Source organism: Oxyura jamaicensis, chromosome 3 (assembly GCF_011077185.1).
Source record: "Oxyura jamaicensis isolate SHBP4307 breed ruddy duck chromosome 3, BPBGC_Ojam_1.0, whole genome shotgun sequence".
NCBI classification, from domain to species: domain Eukaryota; kingdom Metazoa; phylum Chordata; class Aves; order Anseriformes; family Anatidae; genus Oxyura; species Oxyura jamaicensis.
In genome coordinates, this window is record NC_048895.1 from 52,409,388 (window position 1) to 52,433,204 (window position 23,817).

Below are 23,817 nucleotides of genomic sequence, written 5' to 3' on the forward strand. Positions count from 1 at the left end.
TCTGTCTCAGGAACCATGTGGGGCTCTAAGATAAGGCAAGCAATTGCTAATTTGAGTCCACAAGCAGGAAATGTGATACATCTATTTCCTTTCAGAAAAACAAAATAGTTCCCTGGCAGCACAAAAGCATTGCCTCTACCGCTAAATCTCAAACATTCAGAAACTCATTGCTACACTGTGGAGATATTGTTTTGTATCTATCATTTGGATGTTATGGATAAAAACAGTACTTACTCTCTGACCACATGGCCACCAAAGTTTTGGGGTAAGCTTTCTGTTTCCTTTTCTAAAATATCATTAATGTAGATGCTGAGTTTCACTGTTAATTGCCTTAAGAAGTACATCTAGAGACTACAAGCCTTAAGTTTGAAACAAACGGTAATGAATAAATTTTGTCAGTATTTCTTGCAATGTGAAAGGTTGGTTTCCAAATATTTATTTGACAATTTTTTATCATGATTTTTACAAATCAAGACAGCAGAAACCTCCAGGACATAACTGATTGTTTGACAAAGTCCATTACTGAAGTCAATGAAAATATATCTATTGACTTCAGTGTGTTTCAGATCAGGAAGACATTCTCAACTGTTTAATAGATGTCCTTAAATGGTAGATATGATTTGTTTCATCTTCTGACAAAAAAGAAATGGCAAACACTAAACATGTTGCAACCTCTGGAATACACTCTTAATCTTCCAGAACGCAAAACAAGTGGTAATTTTTGTGGTGTCTCGTGATCAGATTTTCCTTACTTTTTCCTCCATGTATATTTTGATAATCCTCTATTATGACTGTTTTCCTTCACCCAGACCTGGAAATGGTGCATTAACTGTACAGCGTGCGTACTGGTAAGATATTTTATACTGAAATTCATTTGAGGTAATCAGATTCAGTGACCTGATCTGTGGATTCTGGGAAATCCAGATTCTGTGGAGACTATTTCCATTCAAAATGCTCTATCAAAATATATTTAGCATTAGTATGTATTACCACTTAGAATTTTGGGGTATTGTTAGTGTGAATCATATCATATATTATGTGGATCATATTTATAACTCTTATGATTGTTATTGAACAATGACCCTTTCAAGAATCTGTGCAATATCTAAAGCTAAAAAATAATATTCATTAGCAAAACAGGGCTTTTGTTATATAGAAGCACCCTGGGAAAAGAGTGGAAAATAACATTACAAGAAGATTTAAAGAAGTTCCTTGATTTCCTTAGCATATGAAGCAAGAATGCCAGCCACATGTTTCCTGCACTGACACATATATTTTCCTACTGGGAGACCATGAGCAACTCATTTCATTTCTGTGTCTTTGGCTAGGAAGTGGGATAATCGTACTGAATATCTTTGAGAAATACTTAGAGATTAACTGAAGAAAAAAATACTGTTATTAATGTTTAGTTTCTTATTGTCCGATGAACTTTGAAGAATAACTATAATTTTTGTAGAGTGGAACTACATATAATTCTAAAATGTTTCTTTCAGAACAAAAAATTGAAGTGCTTTCATCTGTACTTTAAGAATCTTTGTGTAAAAGTTGTTGTCCCTTGTTAATGCAGACTTAATTTTATTATGAGATAAATTATTCTTTCACTCTCAAGTAAATATTCACATAGAATCACAGAATCACAGAATAGTCTAGGTTGGAAGAGACCTCCAAGATCACCAAGTCCAACCTCCAACCTAACGCTAACAAATCTTCCACTAAACCATATCCCTAAGCTCTACATCTAAACATCTTTTAAAGACCTCCAGGGATGGTGACTCAACCACTTCCCTGGGCAGCCTATTCCAGTGACTAACAACCCGTTCAGTAAAGAAGTTCTTCCTAATATCCAACCTAAACCTCCCCTGGCGCAACTTTAGCCCATTCCCCCTTGTCCTGTCACCAGGCACGTGGGAGAATAGACCAACCGCCACCTCGCTACAGCCTCCCTTCAGGTACCTGTAGAGTGCAATAAGGTCACATGAAACAGCAAAATTATAAGAAACTCTAAGAATGAGTCGTAACACCCAGATTGTGGGCAAGGTGTTCTCCATTTTCATGAACAGTCAAAAAAAAAGTATACAAAAGGTACTTAAAAAGTGAATATTTAATTTTCACAGCATGCAGAGCATGGAACTGGCTCCATTGGTGCTGCTGTTAAACACTTTAAGGTACCTCTCAGTGTGCCAAGCACTGGTCTTTCAATATGAAGAACTGTATTTGACAACACAAAGCAACACATGCATGAGCACCTTAATGTTGAAAAGGCCAGTATTACCTCTCACCAACATTACCCACCTGGCTTGCCAGGGACAAATATTGTCCCTAGCCCTGATTACCACCAATTTGCCTGCACTCTAACAGAAGATGACACTTTGTAAAGAGCTCACACCATCCTGGGAAGTAGGAAGTAGGGTTCTTCTCTTGGGTTCTTTTTGTATTTTCTGATACAGTTAGAAGAGTTAATAATATTTATCGTTCCTTTCCTTTAGGACTAGGAAAGGGACTTAGACTAGGGAGGGACACAATCTAGTTCAGTATATAATCAGCATCAGAACAAAATGACTGATGTAACCTCACTGTAAGAAAACATCTCTTACAAAGATAGAACTGTATTTGCTGACATCCTTGGAGATATATGAGGTAAAAATAAAACTGTGCATAATAGATATAAATATATATTTTTATTAAATGAGAATGCAATATTTGAAACTATGATTTTTCAGGATAGGTTTTGAAACTATTGATTTATTTATTTTTTTTCAGAATATGTTTTCCAGTCTGTTACACTGTTTTTCTAAGCCACCCACCATGTATGAATACATTACCACGATGCAGATCCTTTTCCTCATGTGGGTAACTTCTCAGTAGCTCTCCTGGACTCAGCCAATGTGTAAATTTTAGCATGTGTATATTTTAGCTTGCTGAGAGAAAATAACTTTGTGGAGAAAAAATAGGTGCTGTAAAAATTGTTAGAGAATATATTCATAATGATATTTAATTTCTTATAATTTCCTGAACCACCTATTGTCTAACAACTGGTTCCCTACTCTGGAAAATATAGAGGCATCCTGTTTTCTAAAGCTGACTGGTTTCCAATGCTTCACACAAAGTATCTAAGAATTTTTTGAACAAAATAATTTGTCCTCTATTTATGTAAATAATAAATTTACACTCATAAATCATTTTACAACTGCCCCAGGCCACTATCTTATGTTAAAAATTTGTATGAATAAAGCTGCATAGAAAAGAAAATGAAATATATATGTATATATATATATATCAGCATAAATCATACTATGTGAATTGCCTAAGTAGTCTAAATCTTCTATCTCAGTTCATACTGATCCCTTAACACATTAATAAAAACAAAACAAAACAAAGCAAAACAAAAAATTGAACACTTTTTTTGCAGGCTGCTTTTAGAGGCCTGGAGAGTCAATGCCATGCTTAATTTTAGATCCTGCAGGCCAAGGAGTCTTAACTCTTCTGTTAAATTCCAGCTTCACTGTCATCATTCTGTTACATTTTTTGAAATGCTAAATTATGCAGCAATGTAAAACAGAAGCAGCAGTTTTGCTGGCCTAAAATAAATTTTTGTGAGAAATAAATAAAAAAGGAATGTTAAAGTGTTAATGTTTTCTTCTAGTTTAAATTAATGAGTTTTGTGATATAACTCCTGACCTTGTAGCAAGTATCTTCTGTGTAATATGTAGTGAGCATAAAGGCGGACATTCTGGAGTTCACATAGGTTGTTGCAGCCCCTGGGATTCTGATTCTTGCTTTGTTAGCCATTGTTCCCTACTACAGAGGTTGCACAGTCTACTAACACATGCCTGTTTTTTTTTTTTTTTTTTTTTTTTTTTTCAGAGAAGTTGGCTGAGCTACTGAAGAATGCAGAACATATCTTTCAGGTGCCAGCTTTTATGAAGCTATGTAACCTCTGCTTTCCATAGTACATTACTTTGGCAGAGGTAGAAGCACTTAAAGGCAGCCTCTGCTGAGCTTCAGCACCATTGGTATCTCATGGGAATGTAGACAGAGAATCTGCATTAGTTTTTTTTATTGTTAGTCTCAAAGGGAGACTTGTTTTGGCTCAGTGAGAAATTCAGGGTTTGGTATCCATCCATCAACTACTAATCTCATTTTTTACTGTTTTAATATAATCTTTATTGAGTTCATTTTGATTTGTAAGTTAACAGAGGAAACAAAGATATTTCAATTTCAACCAGCAGTGCATTTCTTGTAATTCCTAAAAGCATTTTCAGTCACACAGAATTAAATAGAATAAATGCCTTTTAGACAATACTGTTCCTCCAGTGTAAGTAGTAAAATACTTTCAGATCAGGAAATTCAATTTAAATACTACATTTGATGACTATGACAACAGCAGAGAGAAAAAGTGTGAGCAGGTATTTATCAGCATAAACCTGGATCCCTAGACAATCTTTCAGTCTAGTTTTACTCAAGAATCTATTTAAGAAATGCAATATTACAATTTAATATCTTAAAAACATTAACCCAATCCCTCTTCCCCCCTCCTCATCCCCTCCCCGGTATATGGTAGAATATGGAAGAATATTGTATGCCAGCTGACGTTCAACATTTTAAGATTGAGAACTGTCTGGTACTGTCAATTTAAGCATTATCACTTGACTTTTGTAAGCTACAAACCCACTCATGGTTTTAAATACAATGCCAAATTTTGCCTTTTCTCTCCCTTGTCTTACCCAATGGTCTTCCCTTTATTAACATGTGTTTTTTTTTGCTTGAAAGAAGTCAGTCTATATACTCTGCTGGAAAATATGGACAATAGTTCACGGAATCACGGAATGGTTGAGATTGGAAGGGACCTCTGGAAGTCATCTGTTTCACCCCCCTGCTCAAGTAGGGACACCCAGAGTTGCTTTCCCTGGACTGTGTCCAGGCACGTTATGAAGACCGACAAACTGGTAGACTCCACAACACCTCTGGGCATCCTATTAATGAGCATATTATAATATACTGTGTTGTGTTACTGGTCTAACAAAAATGGTGGTTAAGGACTTCGAGTCATTCTCTTTATGAATTGAAATACTACTTGTGAAAGGGCAGCATTGGCACAGCTGTCAAACGCTGAGAATTCCAACCTTGGTGGCCATGGGACATGATTTCTGTGCCAGTATCCCTTTAGAGTCTGTAGCAGTGGTTGACTAGAAGTAACAGTAGCAAATTCAAGTTGCCAGTGTGAAAAGTAGCACTTGGATAATTGTGGTGACCAGGTTAAGCCTGTTGGTTTCCTCTCTGACTGGTGTGACAGGGCATTTCCAGCATACTTACTGGGTGCTCTCACCTCATTCTCTGTGCTCCCTTTGACAAGTATACCTCCAGTCTTGCCTGAGAAGTACCAAGTAAAAAGTCCAGGAGCTGCCTTAACTGCCCTGCTGGAGATGTGGACACACAAAGACAGAAGTTGAGGTTTGCCATGGAGCACTGGAGAGCAGATTTGGCAGCAGTAGCTTCAACAGGTAGCTTCTTCCTAATCTGATGGCTGGAAAAGACCAGTATAAAATAAAGAATTCCAGAGAGGTTATATCCTGGAAGACAAGGCATTGCGGAATTGCAGGATGACTTTGCAGACTTTGTTAGTTCTGAATTTCTGTAATGACATTGTCTTTTTTTTTTTTTTTTTTTTTTTTTTTTTCATTTAGTTAAGACAATATAGAAATAATAGAGAAAAATATCCAGTGAGGATAAAAACTAAAAGCCAAACTCTTCAATACAGCTTGAGTGAGAGGGAAATGAGCAGAATGAGCAGAACACCATTAAGTGTTACCAGAAGAATGATTAATCCATATTGATTTGGTGAAGTCAAACATATCTGAAAGAACATAGGTCAGATCAAGGAGTTTGCACTAATACCTCCCTTACGTCACAGACAGACAGATATAAAGAAAAAGCAATCTTCATACTGAGTCTGTATCCCCCCTTCTGGCAAAAAATGACTAAAGTCTAGAGTGACAACTTTGCCACTCAGACTTCCCAGAGTACCCCATCATGAGTCTGCGGTTTACTTAAGAGTTGAATTTCAGAACCTGATATCTGGCTCATCAGGAATACTGAACTATTGCTTAGGACTTGCACTCAGGACTTGCAACTTTTACTTGTCACATGACGTGACAGTAAAAGACTCAACTCATGAGCAGATTTCTGATTTCATGATGGTGTTAGTATAAGAGAGGATTGCACGTAAACAACTTCTCCATCCATCTCTCCCACTTATCTTTTCCAATCAAATAAAAGGCTCAAACTTACAGGTTTGTTATTACAGATTTTCCAGAGTCCTGCTGTGTGTTTATTGCTTACCTAACTACCCACCTTCTGACTAATGTTTTCTCCTTTATTTATTCAATATGAAGACTTGAAAAAGCAAAAGTTGTATATCTCCAAAGCTACTTTTCCATAGACATACCCTTAAGATCTCTAGTAGCAAATGGCAGCTTTTTTTTCAGTCCCATTTCAAAGTAAAGTATATATTCTAATAGCAGAAAAAAGAGCTTGTTTTGAATAGCATGGAATCCAATGATGTCATTGATTGGTTATGGTATATGTCAGTGGCATGTGAACTTGAACAACCTTATATACATGTAGTCTAACAAATAAAATAATAAATAAAAAGAGTATTTCAATTCCTTTCTTAGTCAGAAAGGTCTCAAAATTCACTGCTTTAGATGGCTGAAAAATTAAACTTGTGGAAAATTATAGCCTTGAAATCTCTCCCATTTTCAGCCCAGAAAGTATTGATCAGGTGTGCTAATTAGAGCATTATTCCTCTAAAATATGTGCAAAATATTATCTGCACTAGAAAATTCTGTTGTTCGTGTGAATTGTATAATTGCATAACATTGCTTACAGTACCGAAAAATGTAGAGTATGCTTACACCCCTTTGTTACAGTCTGGTATAGACAGACAAGTCCTTGTGTATGCAGATTTCCCTGGCTCTATCAAATAGCATGTCTGCAAACATACCTGGTTAAGTGTTTGCTTAGCTGAGCAGAGTAAAGGTAACAGTGACACATAGCATCTTCCTCTTTCTCTACCAACAAAGTGCCCAAAGCTAACCAAAATTTTTTTCAGATTGTGTTTAGACTCCCGAGGTAGCGGGAGTCTAAACACAGCATGGAGTAAAATACATTGATTCTTCCCTAATTCACTGAGAAACTAGAACTGCTTTATTTTCCTATGATTAGCTTGAACTTAGAGCAGAGTGGCACCTCCAAAAGACATAACTGAAAATAAGCATACTGGAAGGCCGATTTCTAGTAGGGTTTCTGGAAGATAATACAGCTAATTTCTTCACATTTAGGGTGTCTATTTGAAAAAATAGAGAAAACTACCCTGTACTGCTTTGCATGAAATTTGTAAAGATAAGACAATGAGGCAAAGTGTTACACAGAATCAGACAAAAAACTTATTCTGTTTTTGTAAATATTTCCTGTAAATACATACTTTTTTTTTAAAGTAAATTTGTCTGAGGACTAGATGTAAAATACAGATATAAAGTATTACATATTTAAAAAATTCTATGAAAGACAATGAGATCTCTACATTAATGTTAGTTACATCTTTTTAATGTTTTGTTTCTTATTATCAGTCTTAAATTGAATGTGCCTACAAGGTCTTTCTCCAGCTCCTCAGTGAAATATTATGATGCCAGAAATTTAATAGTGGTGTCTTATTTTCAGATCGTTTAACCAAAGGTTTCACTTCAGTGAGTAACATTTTTTCTTACTGATGATGAATAATTGCAATATATCTGAATGGTGAAATTGCAAAAATCAGAACTGTGAAAATCCTATATAACTCATCCGGACAGAGAATCACAGAATCACAGAATCATGTGAATCACAGAATCACGGACATGGACCAGTTTTATTTTTTGTCCATCACACAGTGGGACCTCAGTCAGACTCCAAGAACACCGTACACAGAAATTGATAAAACAGCTTCACCTGTATAGGAACCAAGATAGGCTTCTTTTTCTACCCTTAGAGAGGGCTGTAGGGTTGTGCATCCTCCCACTCCCAGAAGTATCAGAATAATTTATGCTGCATAGCTTTGGGAGCAATAGAGATTTCCCTGGACTAATGGCAATCTTTTCAATTATTTTTTTTTTTTTTTAATTTTTATATTTATTTTTTTCCTTCATTGTTGTTGATTTGATTAAATACTAAACCACTTGAAAATTTTCTGATAGAAATGTAGAAAATGTCACAACTAAAACTCCTGGTACTTCTCAAGTGATCAAGTGTCCAGAAGCTGATTTAAGTAGTCCAAACAAATTTGATAATGATCATGGTAACTAGAGGACTACTGGGGCAAGGAAGACCCAAAGACCCAAATGTGCCACCTCTTCTCTGGATGAAGCTGTTAAGATCTCTGCAAGAAAGAAGGATCTACCACGTCAAGGTCATTAGCAGATCTTCCTGTTTCTGGCTAGCCTGACCACAGCCTGAGCTGACTTGGGATGTGTCATGAGGCATCAGCAGAGCAGCCTGAGACAGTGACTCAGACAGGACAAAGCTTTCATATAAATAGTGCTAATGTTGAGAGAAATTGCAACAAGTTTGTGGGTTTAACTGAAAGAAGAAAAAGTATAGCATGTGATGGTACGACATTAGCAATAACAGCAAACATAGCATTGTGTGAACATCAGTCCTTCAGTGGCAACAATGACAGCAATGAATCCTTTTGTTCTGTAACATTTGGGGTCTCCAGCTCCTCCTGTGAAGTTCTTGAGGAATATGCCCATAAAAATGAGAAAATAACCTCTGAGGTATTATGTAATAAAAAGGAAGGCGTTTCTCATCTTCCCCATTTCATGTTCAGGATATACCATGTCTTCCTCAGCTTTATTTGAGAATAAATGATTTGAAGGACAGATTTTCAGCTAGATTTCTTATTCATGTGGCAATTTTGCTGGAACTGCTGTGCTTTTGTGCTTCATTGTCTTCCAGTGTTGTTGAAGAGCACCTAAAGCAGCTAGGCCAGAGATGCTCTGCTGTACCTTGTAATGCTTATTCTGGTGCCAGATTACTGCAGAAAGCCAACACTTCCTCTCTGTTTCATCAGGGACAAGGTCATATACCAAATCTAAACATACTCTGCCCACAATGATTTCTCTAGAAAACAGAACTATGTTTTAGCCTTATGCCATGTTTTATTTTCTGGCTAGCTGGCTATATTCCGGAGTTACTATTTTCTATCAACTACTGGACCATTACCATTTCATATAAACCCCATATAAGAACTTATCAGGTAGATCATATACTTTCTTCTCAAGGTTCAGGCTGACCACGTTATTCCAATTTTAATATAATTATATTTATTTTGCTGTCAGTTGAGTAAAAGATTTGACAAGCATGTGAAACTTAATCTCTTGCATTACTGAAGCAAAAGGCTTTATATCAATAATCAGTCCTTGCATTCAGGAAGCTAATATATAAATCCATTCCAAGAACTTATGTGCAGGCTTGTCAGAGAGATAAAAGTATGTATTAATGAGGGACCGATTTTTTTGCTTGTCATTCTTCTGGCAAGCCCAAAGAAATAAGCATTACTGCAGATGGATAAAAGCAACAAACTGAGAAGAGACCAGTCTTATACTTACTTGCTGTCTATTCAGTGCACGATTCCTTCCCTGTGTATAAATTATTCTTTTAAAGTGAGTCTGTCATCCCCAGGCTGTGTTTTGTCGCCTCCTAATTACTGCTTCTTTCCTCTCCCCCCACTATACAACCACTGATTTATCAAATGCTTAACTATGTTTGGCAGGAAGGATATAAATCTAAGATAGTTGAACGAAGAGGCAAAGTTTCTTCATAGTATTATTTAATTAATCAAACACAAAGTGTATACACATTTTGGCAGGTACACCCACTATATTGACTGTGTATTGCTGCTTGTTTTTGCATGAGCTAGCTGCCAAGAAAATCATGTTTTATTTATCCACTGAATCCAGAAATCTCACCTTCAGGAAATTAAGTATATTTCTTCTTCCAAACACCACGGCAGTGAATGTGGTGATATCAGCAAAGACATAATAAAAGTATCTTCCTTGTGTACCTTTTGCTAAAGACAAACCCCATGTAGCTGTATGCTCAGCTGTTAGAGCTTAGCAAGATTTCGATTCAGAGGTGTTAGTCTCAGCAAATTCTGTGTGTGCTGAGACTCTGTCTCAGTTCCTCTTGTAGAAGCTGTTAGAGACAAATACTCTTTATTTATTATTTTATATTCAATTTCCCATTTTGCCATTGTAGCTCATTCAACCAGGAGCTGAAAATTTTGTGAGCCAAATGAATAGTTGAGTGGTGTCACCTTCGTTGCACAGGAGATTAATATGAAGTTTGTAGATGGCATGAGATGTCCACAATCAAAAAAATAAAAGAGCACAAAATCAAGATTCAAGAATGATCCTTTTTTGTCTTTGTAGGATTATCTTCATTTTATAACCTTATCCCTTTGGCTGGAAAAAAAAATAAAAAATTAAAAAGTCTATACATTACAGTTCATACTGACTATGGCACATTTTTTTTTTACTTCTCAAAGCAGAAGTTTCACTTTCTGTATAGCCTTAATAAAAGGTACATATACTATAAAATACTTACATTTTAACAACCAATTCAAGGTTGTGCTCCTAAAAACTTAATCGATGTAAATGTAATGTATTGCATTCTTAGGATGTAGTAGATTTGTTTCCAATATGATTAATGAATCCCTTTCTGTCTGAGAAAATGGAAAAGGGAGTTAGGAGAGTTTGATTTTTATGTATTGAAAAACAGGACAGTTGTAACTTCACTTATTTGTTGCATACCTTCAATCAAAACTACATCAACAATGAAAATATATACAGCATTGTTATGAAATGTTGGCTAGAAAATTTTCAGCAAAATACTTGGGAGAGAAAAAGAAAAGGAAAACAAACAAAACAAAACAAATACAAAACAGACTGTTCAACGTCTTAAGGGTTTTGCATGTTTGCTAAAGGAAACAACCAAGGCATTTTCTGCTTCTCAGAGGCCTCTACTTTATTCAGTCATCTTATTTTCTGAAGAAAATAAATTCACTGACTCTGACATTTCAATTCCCAATCCGATGTCTTAACACACGCTTATGTGATATTTGACAATTTAACTCTCCTCTCCTCATTTTAAACCCTTTGTTTTCAAAGTTATCTTATATTGATGCCATCTCTCCAGGGTAATCCAGGGTAATGCAGAATACAAATGAAGAAGGAGACCAATGATGGCTCAACTGATTGAGATGTGCAGGAGTCTCTGGTAAGCAAAGCTTGGACCAGACCCTGCACCTGGAGCAAACAGAGCCCATTGCAAGCATAGCCTTCCAGACACTGCTGGCTCATGTGAGACAAGTGTCAATGTCCCACTGCACACCAAATCTCCACCCTGAATCATATGCCCTGGATCATCAAGAGTTGACTAGAAGTCCATATCTGTAATAATCCCACTTAGAAATCATACCAACATTTATCAGCTTGTGGTTGCACAGATTTTTGTCAGTACCACTTAACTAGATCTCCTAGACCAAACTGAAGTAAATACTCATATCCATACTTGATAAAGGAGAAATTTCAGAACCATATTGATGGTCACACAGGAAGTACTGGGAGAAATAAAGCTCAAATTTCTGAACTACAGATCGGTAACTGAAGAGTACAGTACTACCACTTATGAACACACCTCAGTAACCTCAAAATTACATATTCATGGCAATATTTGTTCCCTGAGGAAGATAAATGTAGCAGGAGATTTATTTATTTATTTAGCATTACTGGATTTCAGGTAGTTCTGTAATGAAAAATGTAGGAAAATATTATATAAATAGGGAACTCTCTTCCTGGTACTTGAACACGTGTTTATTGAATACTTTAAGATAATTTAGATTATTATTCATCAAAGTTCACAAACAGCTCCTCTTCCTTCCATTCTTCAGCTTTGTACAACTTTCTTCATTTCCACCCAAAGAAGGACATAGTTTTAGCAATCTCAAATAGAAAAAAAAAATAAAATAGAACAATAAATACTGTTTTCATATTTTCATTAAAGGCTATTTTTGAACAAGCAATATGCAAGTTAAAGCTGTCAGCGGAAAGCAGAATATTCTATGCCAGTATCTCAAAGGCAGTAGAGTTTTGAGTGAGAAGAGCTGCTTTTGAGAAACTTTAACATTTTGGGCCCCATTAGACTTACTACAGCTTCTGCCAAGATGCACATATGTATCTGTTTCATTCATTTTGTCAGCACTAGCATATATGATGGACATTTGCAATGGAGATTAAAAGAGATGGAACTGTAAAAGGGAGATTCCTACACTCCTGGAAGCAGCTGAGCAGCCCTGAGCAAAAAGGAGCAGAAAACAAGTCCTCTTGCCAACAGAAGGAGGCACTTATGCTCCAGCAGCAAATGTGTAGAGGTTGCAGCACTTTGAAAACATTCTGCATGGAGAACTGCTGTTTGTAGGATTTATGAGACAAGCTGAAATGTGGTTATGTTTTTTTTTTTTTTTTTTTTCTCTCCCCCACACACCTTGTCACTCTCAGCTTTCTCCCTTTTAAAATATTCTACTTTATGTTCTAGTAAGACTTAAGTTATCAGTATGAACACTTAAGTCTTACTAGAACATAAAGTGTCTTTTTGGGTATTTTCACAGTAAGAACAAGTGTGTCCTGATATTGTGTTTCTTCAGTCTCAGACCATGTACAGCAGGATTACTGTGGTGGGACTGAGAATGATTGTAAATTATTCATTACACTAGAGACTTCCCAGTAACTTGGAAAACAACAACAACAACGAAAGTTAAGAACTTTGTTCTAACTTTGGATTTCTTCTGTTTTCTTGAATTTAGTTTTCTTTTCTTTAACGTTTCCTCCTTAATTTTAGGAATTTCAAGATTGTCCTTATAATATTAGGATATCACTTAATTCACTCATGCTCTCACCATATAGGAAAAGATTTTATTCTCAGGATCTGTAAAATAATCTTATCAATTACTACTATAATAATAACTATAAAATCATATGCACTCTGGCAAATTGTGTTTTACTGTTTAGCTTGGGTTTATGCAGAGGACTGCATATATAGCTTAGGCCTATGCTCTGGTTTTGTGAGGCTGATAAGAATGCCTTGCCAGAGGACTGTTTGCTGCACAAGCAAAAAAGATCACAATTACATTACTGTCTTTGTAATGCATTAAGAATTATAATGAAACCACACAGTAACAAAGTTTCTATCTCTGCACAAAGAAATCTTTGCTTTGTTTTATACAGTTATGCCAAAGGTATGAAATTAAACATGCCGACATCTCCATCTTAGATGCTTCCTTCTGATTATTACAGTTACTCTTTATTTATCATTCCAGTAAAACTCAACTGCCAGTAACATCAATGGACCATTATTAACTCTGAGTTGGTTTATAGGATTTTGAGATAGCATATCCCAGTGTTCCGGATTTTTATCATTATGAGTGATAGTATTAGTAAACAAAGAAGATGTCCTCTAACACATGGAGTTCATTCTGGAAATAGCTGGTTAACAAGAAAGAGGAATTTAAGAACAGAATTAACATCATGTTTCACAATAAGTACATATTTTTGCAAAGAAAAACAAATCTGTACAAGCTGTACTTCACTAGGCTTATAAATATTTATTTCTGCTGTGCCACAATGTACCCCGCTTTCAATGCCTCTGCAAAATGCTAGTTCTAAAGTGCTTAGGGCAGCATAATTCAGAGTCTGACTTTTCAGATACTATTAAGTTATCTTTTACCCTTCATCAAATGTTCATTTTTAGGTTTTCTGATACCTTATTTTATTAGAGTTAAGGTATTTTATATACTGTTTAGATTTCTAGCATGAATTTCCAGCAGAGGGCAATCTTGTTCCTAGGTTGGTGGCTCATTTGAGAAATAAACCTACTAGTAAACAGCTGCTCCTTCAGCAATTCAAAAGGGGGATTAATCCAAGGGCATGGACTACACATTTTATTTTTTTATTTTTTTTTTCCTCCTTGTCATTTACTTAATAAATTTTCAGACACTTCTGAAACTTAACTTCTCAAAGAATATTTTAGAAGCAGCACAAAAATAACATCTATATGGGCCTTGAGCTGTCATCTATATTACTTTTGTTGTTTTGTTTTGTTTTTCCAAAACAGGATTAACTACATTACAAAAACCTTTGATTATTATACTATTTTAAAATCTTTAATATGTGGAGATGCATTACCCACCTGGAATAGTTCTTACCTGTCCTCATAGAAACACATTTTGCAGTTTTAATCTGAATTTCCTTTGCTTTATTTTAAACCCAGTACTTTTTACTTGATCTGTAGCAGACATAGAAACTTTATTTGCAGCAACAGTTTATTTAATAGAAGTTGGAGAATTACTTTTAATTGCTGCAGAAAATGATCTAGCAATAGCACAGGCTGACATTTCTAACATTCTGACAGCCTAGCTATCTTGTTTTATTAGTTCTTGTGTCTCACACAGTCTGCCTTTCAGCTTTTTTATTTATTCCACAAATTCTGTTTTACTAGACCTCACTATCTTCATCTAGTTGCTTCTTTCTGGATGTCACAGTTACCTGAATCACCTTGTGCTGTAGACACTTCCTCTTCCTCTTTTCACAAGTGCTATGTGACCTTTCTTAACATTTGCCATGACTAAGATCACAGCTGCCTGCTTTCACAAAGCAAGTGATTCGCCCACCCAGCTGAATCATGGGCTGCCTACAAATGATTAATGAGAGACTGCTTTGCTAATACAATTAGTGACAACTATCAGGAAGATAGTAATGTCAACACTTGTCAGTTAATGAGAATTTTTTTTTTTTTTTTTCTCTGAACTCAGCATGACAACAACAGCACAAGAGTTGGCTTCTCCTGTCAGTCCCAATCTCAAGTTAAGTTTTCTTGGAGTTCCTAGAGCCAGTATAAAATCTTTGGTACTTCAAATCAGTTGAGATCTTCTGTGCTGGGGGGAAAAAAAAAAAAAAAAAAAAAAGTGGTGGCTCTTTGGGTATAGGGTATTCTCCCTAGTCAGGTTACTAGATTTGTCATTCATAAGTTCAATTCATACCTAAATACACTAGCTGGTGCTCAATGCTAAGCTGTGCAAAGTCAGGAATGTATTCCCATTCTGGTTTGTAAGTTTTTATACCATTTTTTTGTCACTAAGTGTTCATTTGGGGAAAAAAATATATATAAAAAAAATAATAAAAAAATAATAAATAATAAAAAAATAAGAGGGTAACACAAAAGCTGAGCTGGATTTCTCCATGTCTGAGGTCAAAGCCTCTGCCAGTGGTCAAGGTCTTTCACCTCAGGGAAAAGGCAGTGCGTGTGTGTATAAGCATGTGTGCATGTAGGGGAACGACTGCTTACTTATTTGGACAAGTTTTGAGTCACTGGTGTGTGGCATGGCATAAAGGAAAGAGTTCATAAAAATGTGAGATGGAAAGAATTAAGATGGAACAAAATTTAGAATTCTCCTGTTTGGATGGAAAATATGAAAATATCTCATTTTCACCATACAACATGGTAGTATGTTCTGATACTTTTCATGTTTGTCACTTCTTTGTCACTTCTGAGGGACAGGGAAGAACTAAGAAACATTGACACTTTACTGAGCAACAAGAAAATACCTGTGAATCGTCCCAGAGGACTTAGGGAGGGCTCCTCTAAAAAGGTGATGCGGCCATTAACTCAGCTGAAGCGTCTCTATACCAATGCACGCATCACAGAAAATGAGCAGGAGGAGTTGGAAACCACAGCGTGCTCACAAAACAGTGACCTAATTGATATCACAGAAGAGTGGTGGGACACATCACACAACAGCAGCACTGTAATCGAGTGCTACAAGCTTTTCATAACAGAGAGGATAAGGATGTTTCCTCCTATGTTAAGGAGTGGATAGATTGCAAAGAGCTACCTCAGAAACAACCACAAACAGGTTGAGATCCTCGGGGTAAAAGTTAAGGACTGGACCAATAAAGGACACCATGTGGTTGGGGTCTATTACAGGCTGTCTGAGCAAAGGAACCCTGTTGCTGAGGCCTTCCTGCTTCAGCTACAAGAAGCACCATGCTCACACGCTCTCATCCTGATGGGGTATTTCAGCCACCTGGATGTCTGCTGGGAAAGCAGTGCAGCAGGTAGCAAGCAATACAGGAGACTCCTGGAGTGTGTTGAAGATAGGTCCTGGGCCAGGAATTAACAAACCGATCAGAGGAGAAGTGTTACTGGACCCAGTGCTCACCAGTTCAAATAAAGTCATGAAAGAGTTTAAGACTGGTCTGGGCTGCAGCACCCTGGTTGAATATTTGATCTCAAGGAATATATACCTGGCAAAGAGCAAAGTCAGCACTCTCAACTTCTAAAGAGAGAACTTACAGATGCTTTAGGAATAGTGGATGAGATCCCCCCCAGACACTGTCCTTACAGACAGGGGAACTGGTAAGAGCTAGTAACTCTTTAAGGACACTTAGAGCACAAGAACTCTCCATCCCCCTGCATAAGAAAGTGGGCAGGGAGGGCAGGAACCCAGGATGGCTGAGCAGGGATCTGCTGGTCAAACTGAGGCACAGGAAGGAAATGCACAGGCAGTGGAAGAGGGGACATGTGGCCTTGGAAGAGTACAGGGATGCTGGATGTGCAGAGATGGGATCAGGAAAACCAAGGCACAGAAGGAACTAAAATTGATGAGGGATTCAAAGAATAACAGGAAAGAATTCTATAGTTACATGGCTCAAAAAAGAAAGGCCAAGGAGAGCTTACCCCTTCAGATAAATTAGAAGGGAGTACTGGTAACAATAGACATGGAGGAGGCTGAGGTGCTCAGCAAATTCTTTGCCTCTTGCCATCCTTCAATGACAGGCATCTCATGTCACTGCATCAACAGAGAGTCCAGCAGGTTGAAGAAGGGGATTGTCCCCCTCTGCTCTGCATCTTGTGAGGCCTCACTTGGAGTACTACATCCAGGTCTGGGGCCCCCAGCACAAGAAGGAGGTGGACCTGTTAGAACGGGTCCAGAGGAGGGCCACAAAGTTGATCAGAGAGCTGGGGTACCTCTTCTGTGAAGACAGCCTGAGAAAGCTGGAGATGTTCAGCTTGGAAAAGAAAAAGCTCTGGGGAGACCTCACTGTGGACTTTTGATACTTAAAGGGGGCTTATAAAAAAGATGGAGAGTGATTTTTTTACACAGGCAGATAGCGATAGGACAAAGGCGAATGGTTTTAAACTAAAAGAGGAGAAATTTAGGTTAGATATCAGGAAGAAATTATTTACTCAGAGCACCCTCTGAGTACCAGCAAGGTACTGCACCAGGTTTCCCAGAGAGGTTGTGGATGCTCCGTCCCTAAAGGTGTTTAAGGCCAGGTTGGTTTGGGCTCTGGATAACTTGATCTAGTGGGAGGCATCCCTGCCCATGCTGGGGAGTGTTGGAACTAGATGATCTTTGAGGTCCCTTCTAACCCAAGCCATTCTATTCTGTAATTTCTTATAGAGTTGAAATCAAGCAGTTTGTATGTGATGTGTTCTGTAAAAAAAAGCTTGCTGGTGTCCCCATAAAATAAAATTTGCAAGTCATGTATAAAATGCTTCATCCTGGTTTTAAGTAGGTGGAAGAAAAAGCAAATGGGAAAACCACTCTCAGTTGTTGAAGTAAGTAGAAAGGATCTGGCACTAACATATTATGAGTAAAGCATCTCTATAAAAACCTGAGTTTGGATGCAGAACAATGCCATACTTGACTGACTAACTAACTACCTTACCATGTATCATAACTTTAAGATAAAGCTACTTAATTATTTCAGCTTTAATAAAGCAGCAGCAACAACAAAATATTAATAGCCCCAAAACATAGGTTGCAATATTTGTAAGTCATCTACTAGAAATTAATGATTTACTAGACATCTACTAGACATCAAATATGTAGGCATCATCTCACTAGTAGGGTTTTTTTTCTACTTCCTTGTGCTTAGCAATAGCATGAGCAGAACAGATGCTAGGAAATCTGGCTGGTTCTTTATTAGTTATTATTGACAATGATGCAGTTCAGATTCAAGTCATACGTACAGAGCCTGACTAAATGGTGCTTTCTATCTCTCTGCTCCCCGTATTCAATACTTTTTGCTCCCTTCCCCTGCACCCCCCACCCCCTTGGGTGCTCTCTTACCCTTCTTCTTACCCTTGGAAGCTCTCACTGAAGTTGCTGCTTTCATGATTTTGAAACATACCACTTAAACCTTCATGTACTTTTCCAGCTGAAAAATTTGCAAATGCGAATTTCCTTGCAGGGTAAGGAAAATCTTGTGTCTGCCTTAACTTTTCACACTGGTTAATTGATCATAAAGCTATAGGAAATATGCAAGTCCAAGAGATTTCCTGAGTTCAGGGAGCAGCATATTGCTCCAGCCTTTATGCAGCAAGAAATAAAGACAAGAGAAAATTTTCCTTGGGAAAATTCTTACATTATAGTGGAGCAAAATCCAGAGTGAAATTTGAATGAATCCTCAATGCAAATGTGTTTTAAATTCAAAGGGATGTCTTGCTATCTGTTGTGGTTCATGAAAATGAAAGGAAAATGAAAGCCTCACAGAAATAAGATATTGACCTGAGTAGACATGCAAGATCCTGTTAAGCTCCATGGTAGAGGCAGGATCCTCCATCATGAAAAGAAAATCTATTTCCTGAAGAGTTTGGCTGATCCAGGGACTGACAAGTCAAAGTAGGGATTATGTTAATTTTTAGTGAGGTATACCCCAAGGCATACCTTCTCAGAAGATCAGAAGATTTACAGATTGGTATAAGCCCTCTTTGGCTAGTCTTGCTACTGATGCCTGAATTGGATGGAAAGAACTTGTTTCAGGGCCATAACTAGGAAAAGCAATTTATCAGCCTGTCTATCATCTTTATTAATAACATGTCCGAATTTCTTCTGTGTGGTTCTACAGAGTGTTAAAGACTATCAACCTGATAGGATGTATACTAACACTTCATACATACTGCTCATGGAATTTTATAAAAGGTTTAAAGCCAGGGGTCAGAGTTGGTAAAATTGTTGAGATGATGTACCCAATCTTTTCAATTGTAACATAAGCAAATAAAGTGGAAAGTGTAAGCAGCATGAGAAACATACAGATCAAAACATATTAAGGGGACCAGCACCAAAGGAGTTATTGTCAGAATTCCTACCTCATCCCCATTTTTTTTCTCCCTTTTCTTCTAAAATGCAGGGGACAGAATGACTTGCACAGCTCTCAGCAAACTATAGGGTATTATAATGGCTCCCTAGGAGATACATCCTGGTAGTATTGCTCTGACTTTCTTGAAAGGCTGGTTCTGTCCTGGCACTGCCCCGATTAAGGAAGAGAAAAACAACTCTGTGAAAGCCAGCTGTTCCCCTCAAAATCCCAGGTGCAGCAAGTCCCTCTCTGCCTTTGATCTTTTCCTCTGTTTTGTAGTATTTTCTCCAATGCACCTTAGGGTTGTGATCACTGGACGTTCTAAAGAGGAAATCAATGGGCATAGATTTACAATTCTTCAGTGTAAGTTTTTAGACCTAAATTACATTTCAGTGAAATTCATCCTCTGCAGGGAGTCAACAAAAAGTAAGTTTGTCTTATTAGTGTGCCCCCACAGATCCCACTGAAGTCAGGGAGAGTATGGGAATAGAAAGAATAAAGTGCCTGTAACCCATGGGTCTAGTGATATTTCTATAATAGGAACCAGAAGGATTAAATGTAGGTACAAACTGAAATGAGAGCATATGGGGTACTGCATGAGGACTGCAATAATCAGTGTCAACCCAGCTGAGTTTCCCCAGGGATAATTTGACCCTCTATTTTTGCGTTCAAATACAGAGGTAGAAAAATAAAAGAATCAAAGAAGTTAAAGTAAATGAAGACATTATGAAAAGGGATAATTGTTTGTGCTGTACCTCCAGCACAGGGGAAGAGCACGTGGGAAGGACTGAAGAGCTACACTCAATACTTTTGTCAATTCCTGCATCTGTTTTTAACAGTGTGAAATGCCAATTTGATCGTGCAGGTGGTGAAAATTATGCCCAGAGGGATGCAGGGACAAACTCTCACCATGGTGCACAGCAGACCCAGAGTCAGGTATGCTGGTGCAGCTTGCTGCGCTTCTGCTTACACTGGAGGATGCCGAGTCCATTGAGGGCCCCTTCTCTTTCTCCCTGCTGGAGTCAAGACACCAAGCAGGAGTGGGGATACTAGGAAGCAGCACAGCCACCTGTGCCTGGGGTATTCCTTGTCAGTCTCAAAATATAACAATGTACCTAGCATTCTAGCCAAGGTGTGAAATAAATCAACCTAAGAAAGGATTAGCTCTTGTTCTACTTTCTCATGGCCATGGAAGGATAGGAGTAGGGGCATTCATACAGCAGCTCAGGCTCTTGCACAGGGCTGTCATTAGGACAACTCCTGGGCTTTCTTCACTGGAGGCCACCAAAATCTTCTCTCTTCCTCCCAGTATGAGGAGGAATTTGCAGTAACACAAGGTGTTAAACGCATTAAAACATCATAATAGCCTGCTCCTCACCATAAATAAATAAATAAATAAATAAATAAATAATTTTTAAAAAGTGGCACAGTAAGGCCTGTTGTGTCTCTGAAGATGTTTGTATAAAGGGCAGAATCATTATGCATTTATCAGAAGTCTTCTGACGGTGATGGGGCTCTGATCCGAGGTCCAGAGTTGCAATGCAGGATGCTGCTGCCTGTGGGTTCCTGCAAAAAGCAGACCAGACAATTGACCTTTAGCTGCATAATACCCGATCAAGAGTTTCTTACTTGTAAAAAATGAGGGCTTAAAGAAAAAAAATGTATTTTGGGTCAAGTCTGTTCCACCTCTGATCTGAGGGACAATAAAGTGTTCCTAACAGCAAGCTGTGCTCTGCAACAATATCCAACGGTTTATGCCCCCAGACTTTATTCTGCCTTTTGCAAAGTCTAGTGGTCAAACACCTCTCTGAAAGCAGAGGTTATGAGCAAGCAACAATAGGATTCTAGCCATCCAAAATGCCAGTGGCTTAATTAGAACTTAAATTTTCTGGGCCTCCTGAAACTTCTTATCTTTCCTGAAAAATACAGAGTGAATTTACAAGAGTGAAAATACAGAGTAAACTTGGGTAGGAAATTCACAATGAAGTCAATAATACGTGATAATTTTATTCTGTCTAAAACCCTTCACTGACGGGTGAAAAGAAGAAAGAAGGTAGATAAGGAATTCCTTTCCTTATTCCTTTCTAATTTCCTTTTTAACAGGAATGTTTCACTAACATCATAGCACAACACAGACAACAACACAAACAGAAAAAAATGTTTCAAATATTTCCATGGCTATTTTTCACTCATTTCCTCTTTGCTCCACTGGTAGTCAACACAGAGTTTCATCTTGCTTGTGATCCAATCCCTACTTGTATTTTTAGGGAATATATAAAGGTTTTATATTCATTTCAGGCCTCATCCAGGATCAAAAATATACGTCTAAATTTTTTAGTACACCGCAAAAAGCTGGTGATGAGTTGTAAATGACAAGTTTTCTGAAGCAACTAACGTATTTTTAGAAATATATGAGGAAAAATTCTTATTCTTCTACCTGGTGAAACCATGTGGGGGAGAAAATGACCCTAGTCATGCTCTTTTTTTTTATTATTATTATTATTATTATCTGATCTCTTAATGCTTGAAAACAGGTATAAAAGAGCTAGAAATGTACTTTGCCTAATGGCAGATTAATGCATCTTCAAATTAGTTGTGGAGGATGGGAAATATTTAAGGGACTCAGTATTACTAATGGTTATCTCTGACCTAAATCATTTAGGATATGGTAATTCACATTAATTACTAAGAGGATTTAAAGTGTCTTTTACTCAGCAGTAAAAGGCTGGGATGTATTCTCATGTTGTAATAAATACAAGGCTTAATCCATTAAGAACATGGCAGAAGCTATATCTCAGTTGTAATAGGTGAGTTAACAAACATGTACATGTAGAATATAAATATCTATTAAAAACGTTGTCGAGTCTTCATTAATCCATACTTTATAGTGTTCAGAGAAGCAAATGTTTGGCGGTTTTACAGCACACCTTGGTGCTAGTGGGTGGCCATTTTTGGGATAGACTAAAATCTTACCAGAGATCATACCAGAGACTGGTAGGAAATACAATCTACTTTCTGGATGTTGTTGAATTAAGCAAATTAAAAAAAATATATATATATAGCACAGCTCAAGAAGTATGTTGATTTCTTAGAGAGGGTTTAGGGGAGGGCCACAAAGTTGATCAGAGGACTGGAGCACCTCTCTTGTGAAGAAAGGTGGAGAGACCCAGAGAAGAAAAGGCTCCAGGGTGACCATACTGCAGCTTTTCAATACTTAAAGGGAGATTATAAAAAAGACGGAGAGCAACTTTTTGCTGAGTCATATAATGACAGGACAAGGGGGAATGGTATTAAACTAAAAGAGGGGAGATTTAGATTGCAGATTAGGAGGAAATTCTTCACAATGAGGGTGGTGGGGCACTGGTGCAGGTTGCCCAGAGAAGCTGTGGATGCCCCATCCCTGGAGGTGTTCAAAGCCAAGTTGGATGAGGCCCTGACCAACCAGAGGTGGCATCCCTGCCTATGGCAGGGGTTTGGAACTAGTTGATCTTTAAGGTCCCTCACAACCCAAGACATTCTATGATTTTATGATACTATAACAGTATGAATTGCTGTGTTTATGCTGTAAGGTTCATGTCTTACACACAAAAATCTTAGAGTGTGCTCATCTTTTAAGGAGGCTACCATGTTCAAATCTTCTTCAAGCAGGGATATTCTTCAGGACTGATGAATTAACTCTGCTGTGTATTTTTGCTGTATTTCAGAACAGATAACAATAGCCTTCACAGTGTCCATGGTGATTGGACTGGTGATTGGAGGGGTCATCTGGGCCTTGTTCACTTGCTTGTCCCGTCGTAGAGCTAGTGCCCACATTTCCCAGGGGAGCTCCTCAGCTTTCAGCCGTCGCTCCAGACCTGCCTCCCACAGTCAAACTACTGGCAGGACTGGATTTTACCGTAACAGCAGCTGTGAACGTCGGAGCAACCTCAGCCTGGCCAGCCTCACCTTCCAGCGGCAAGCCTCCTTGGAGCAAGCCAACTCTTTCCCCAGGAAGTCAAGCTTCCGTGGATCCACCTTCCACCCTTTTCTGCAGTGCCCTCCCCTCCCTGTGGAGACAAACAGTCAGCTGATCACCCTCACTCCCACCAACACGACCACAACCTTTGTGGGAAGCACCACCAACAGCTTAAGTCGACCCGAATTCCACTGGTCTAACAACAGCCTCCGCATCTGCCACTCCACACAAACCCCTCCTCCTGCCTATGAAACCATCATAAAAGCATTTCCTGACTCTTGAGCCAGGTCCTTGTTCCAAATACACATGGACATTTTAGGAGGAACAGCAAATGTTTCAAACTATTTTCCGTACATGCTGAAGATCTCTAAGAAGTCTCCAGCTTCTGTGACACCTTGCATAGGGGACGTACATTGCCAGGAGGCAGGTAGTGCTGATTTCTTAGAGCACTATGTCCCACTGTCCAAGGAATCACTGGCCTTTGGATTGCCAGCTCTGATTTACTGCCTTTCAACATGCTTACATATTTCTATCACTGTATTATAATCATTGTATCTTTTACTTTAGAGGGAAGAAAATGCTGACGCATTAAAAAAAAAAAAAAAAAAAAGTAATATCTTCAAGAAA

At 37.9% G+C, this 23,817-nt stretch overlaps 1 protein-coding gene across 1 annotated transcript; it reads left to right on the top strand.

Moving 5' to 3' along the window:
• Positions 1–93: 93 nt before the first annotated feature.
• MYCT1 (MYC target 1) lies at positions 94–23,817 on the top strand. Its single transcript, XM_035322980.1, has 2 exons — positions 94–265; positions 22,940–23,817. The coding sequence occupies exons 1-2, from the start codon at positions 214–216 to the stop codon at positions 23,470–23,472; spliced, it is 585 nt and encodes a 194-aa protein (XP_035178871.1). The 5' UTR covers positions 94–213; the 3' UTR covers positions 23,473–23,817.

Coding starts and splice junctions, on each gene's coding strand:
- MYCT1 (XM_035322980.1), top strand. CDS start 214: ATGGATAAAAACAGTACTTACTCTCTGACCACATGGCCACCAAAGTTT. Junction 266..22,939: donor ATGGCCACCAAAGTTTTGGG/GTAAGCTTTCTG, acceptor GCTGTATTTCAG/AACAGATAACAATAGCCTTC.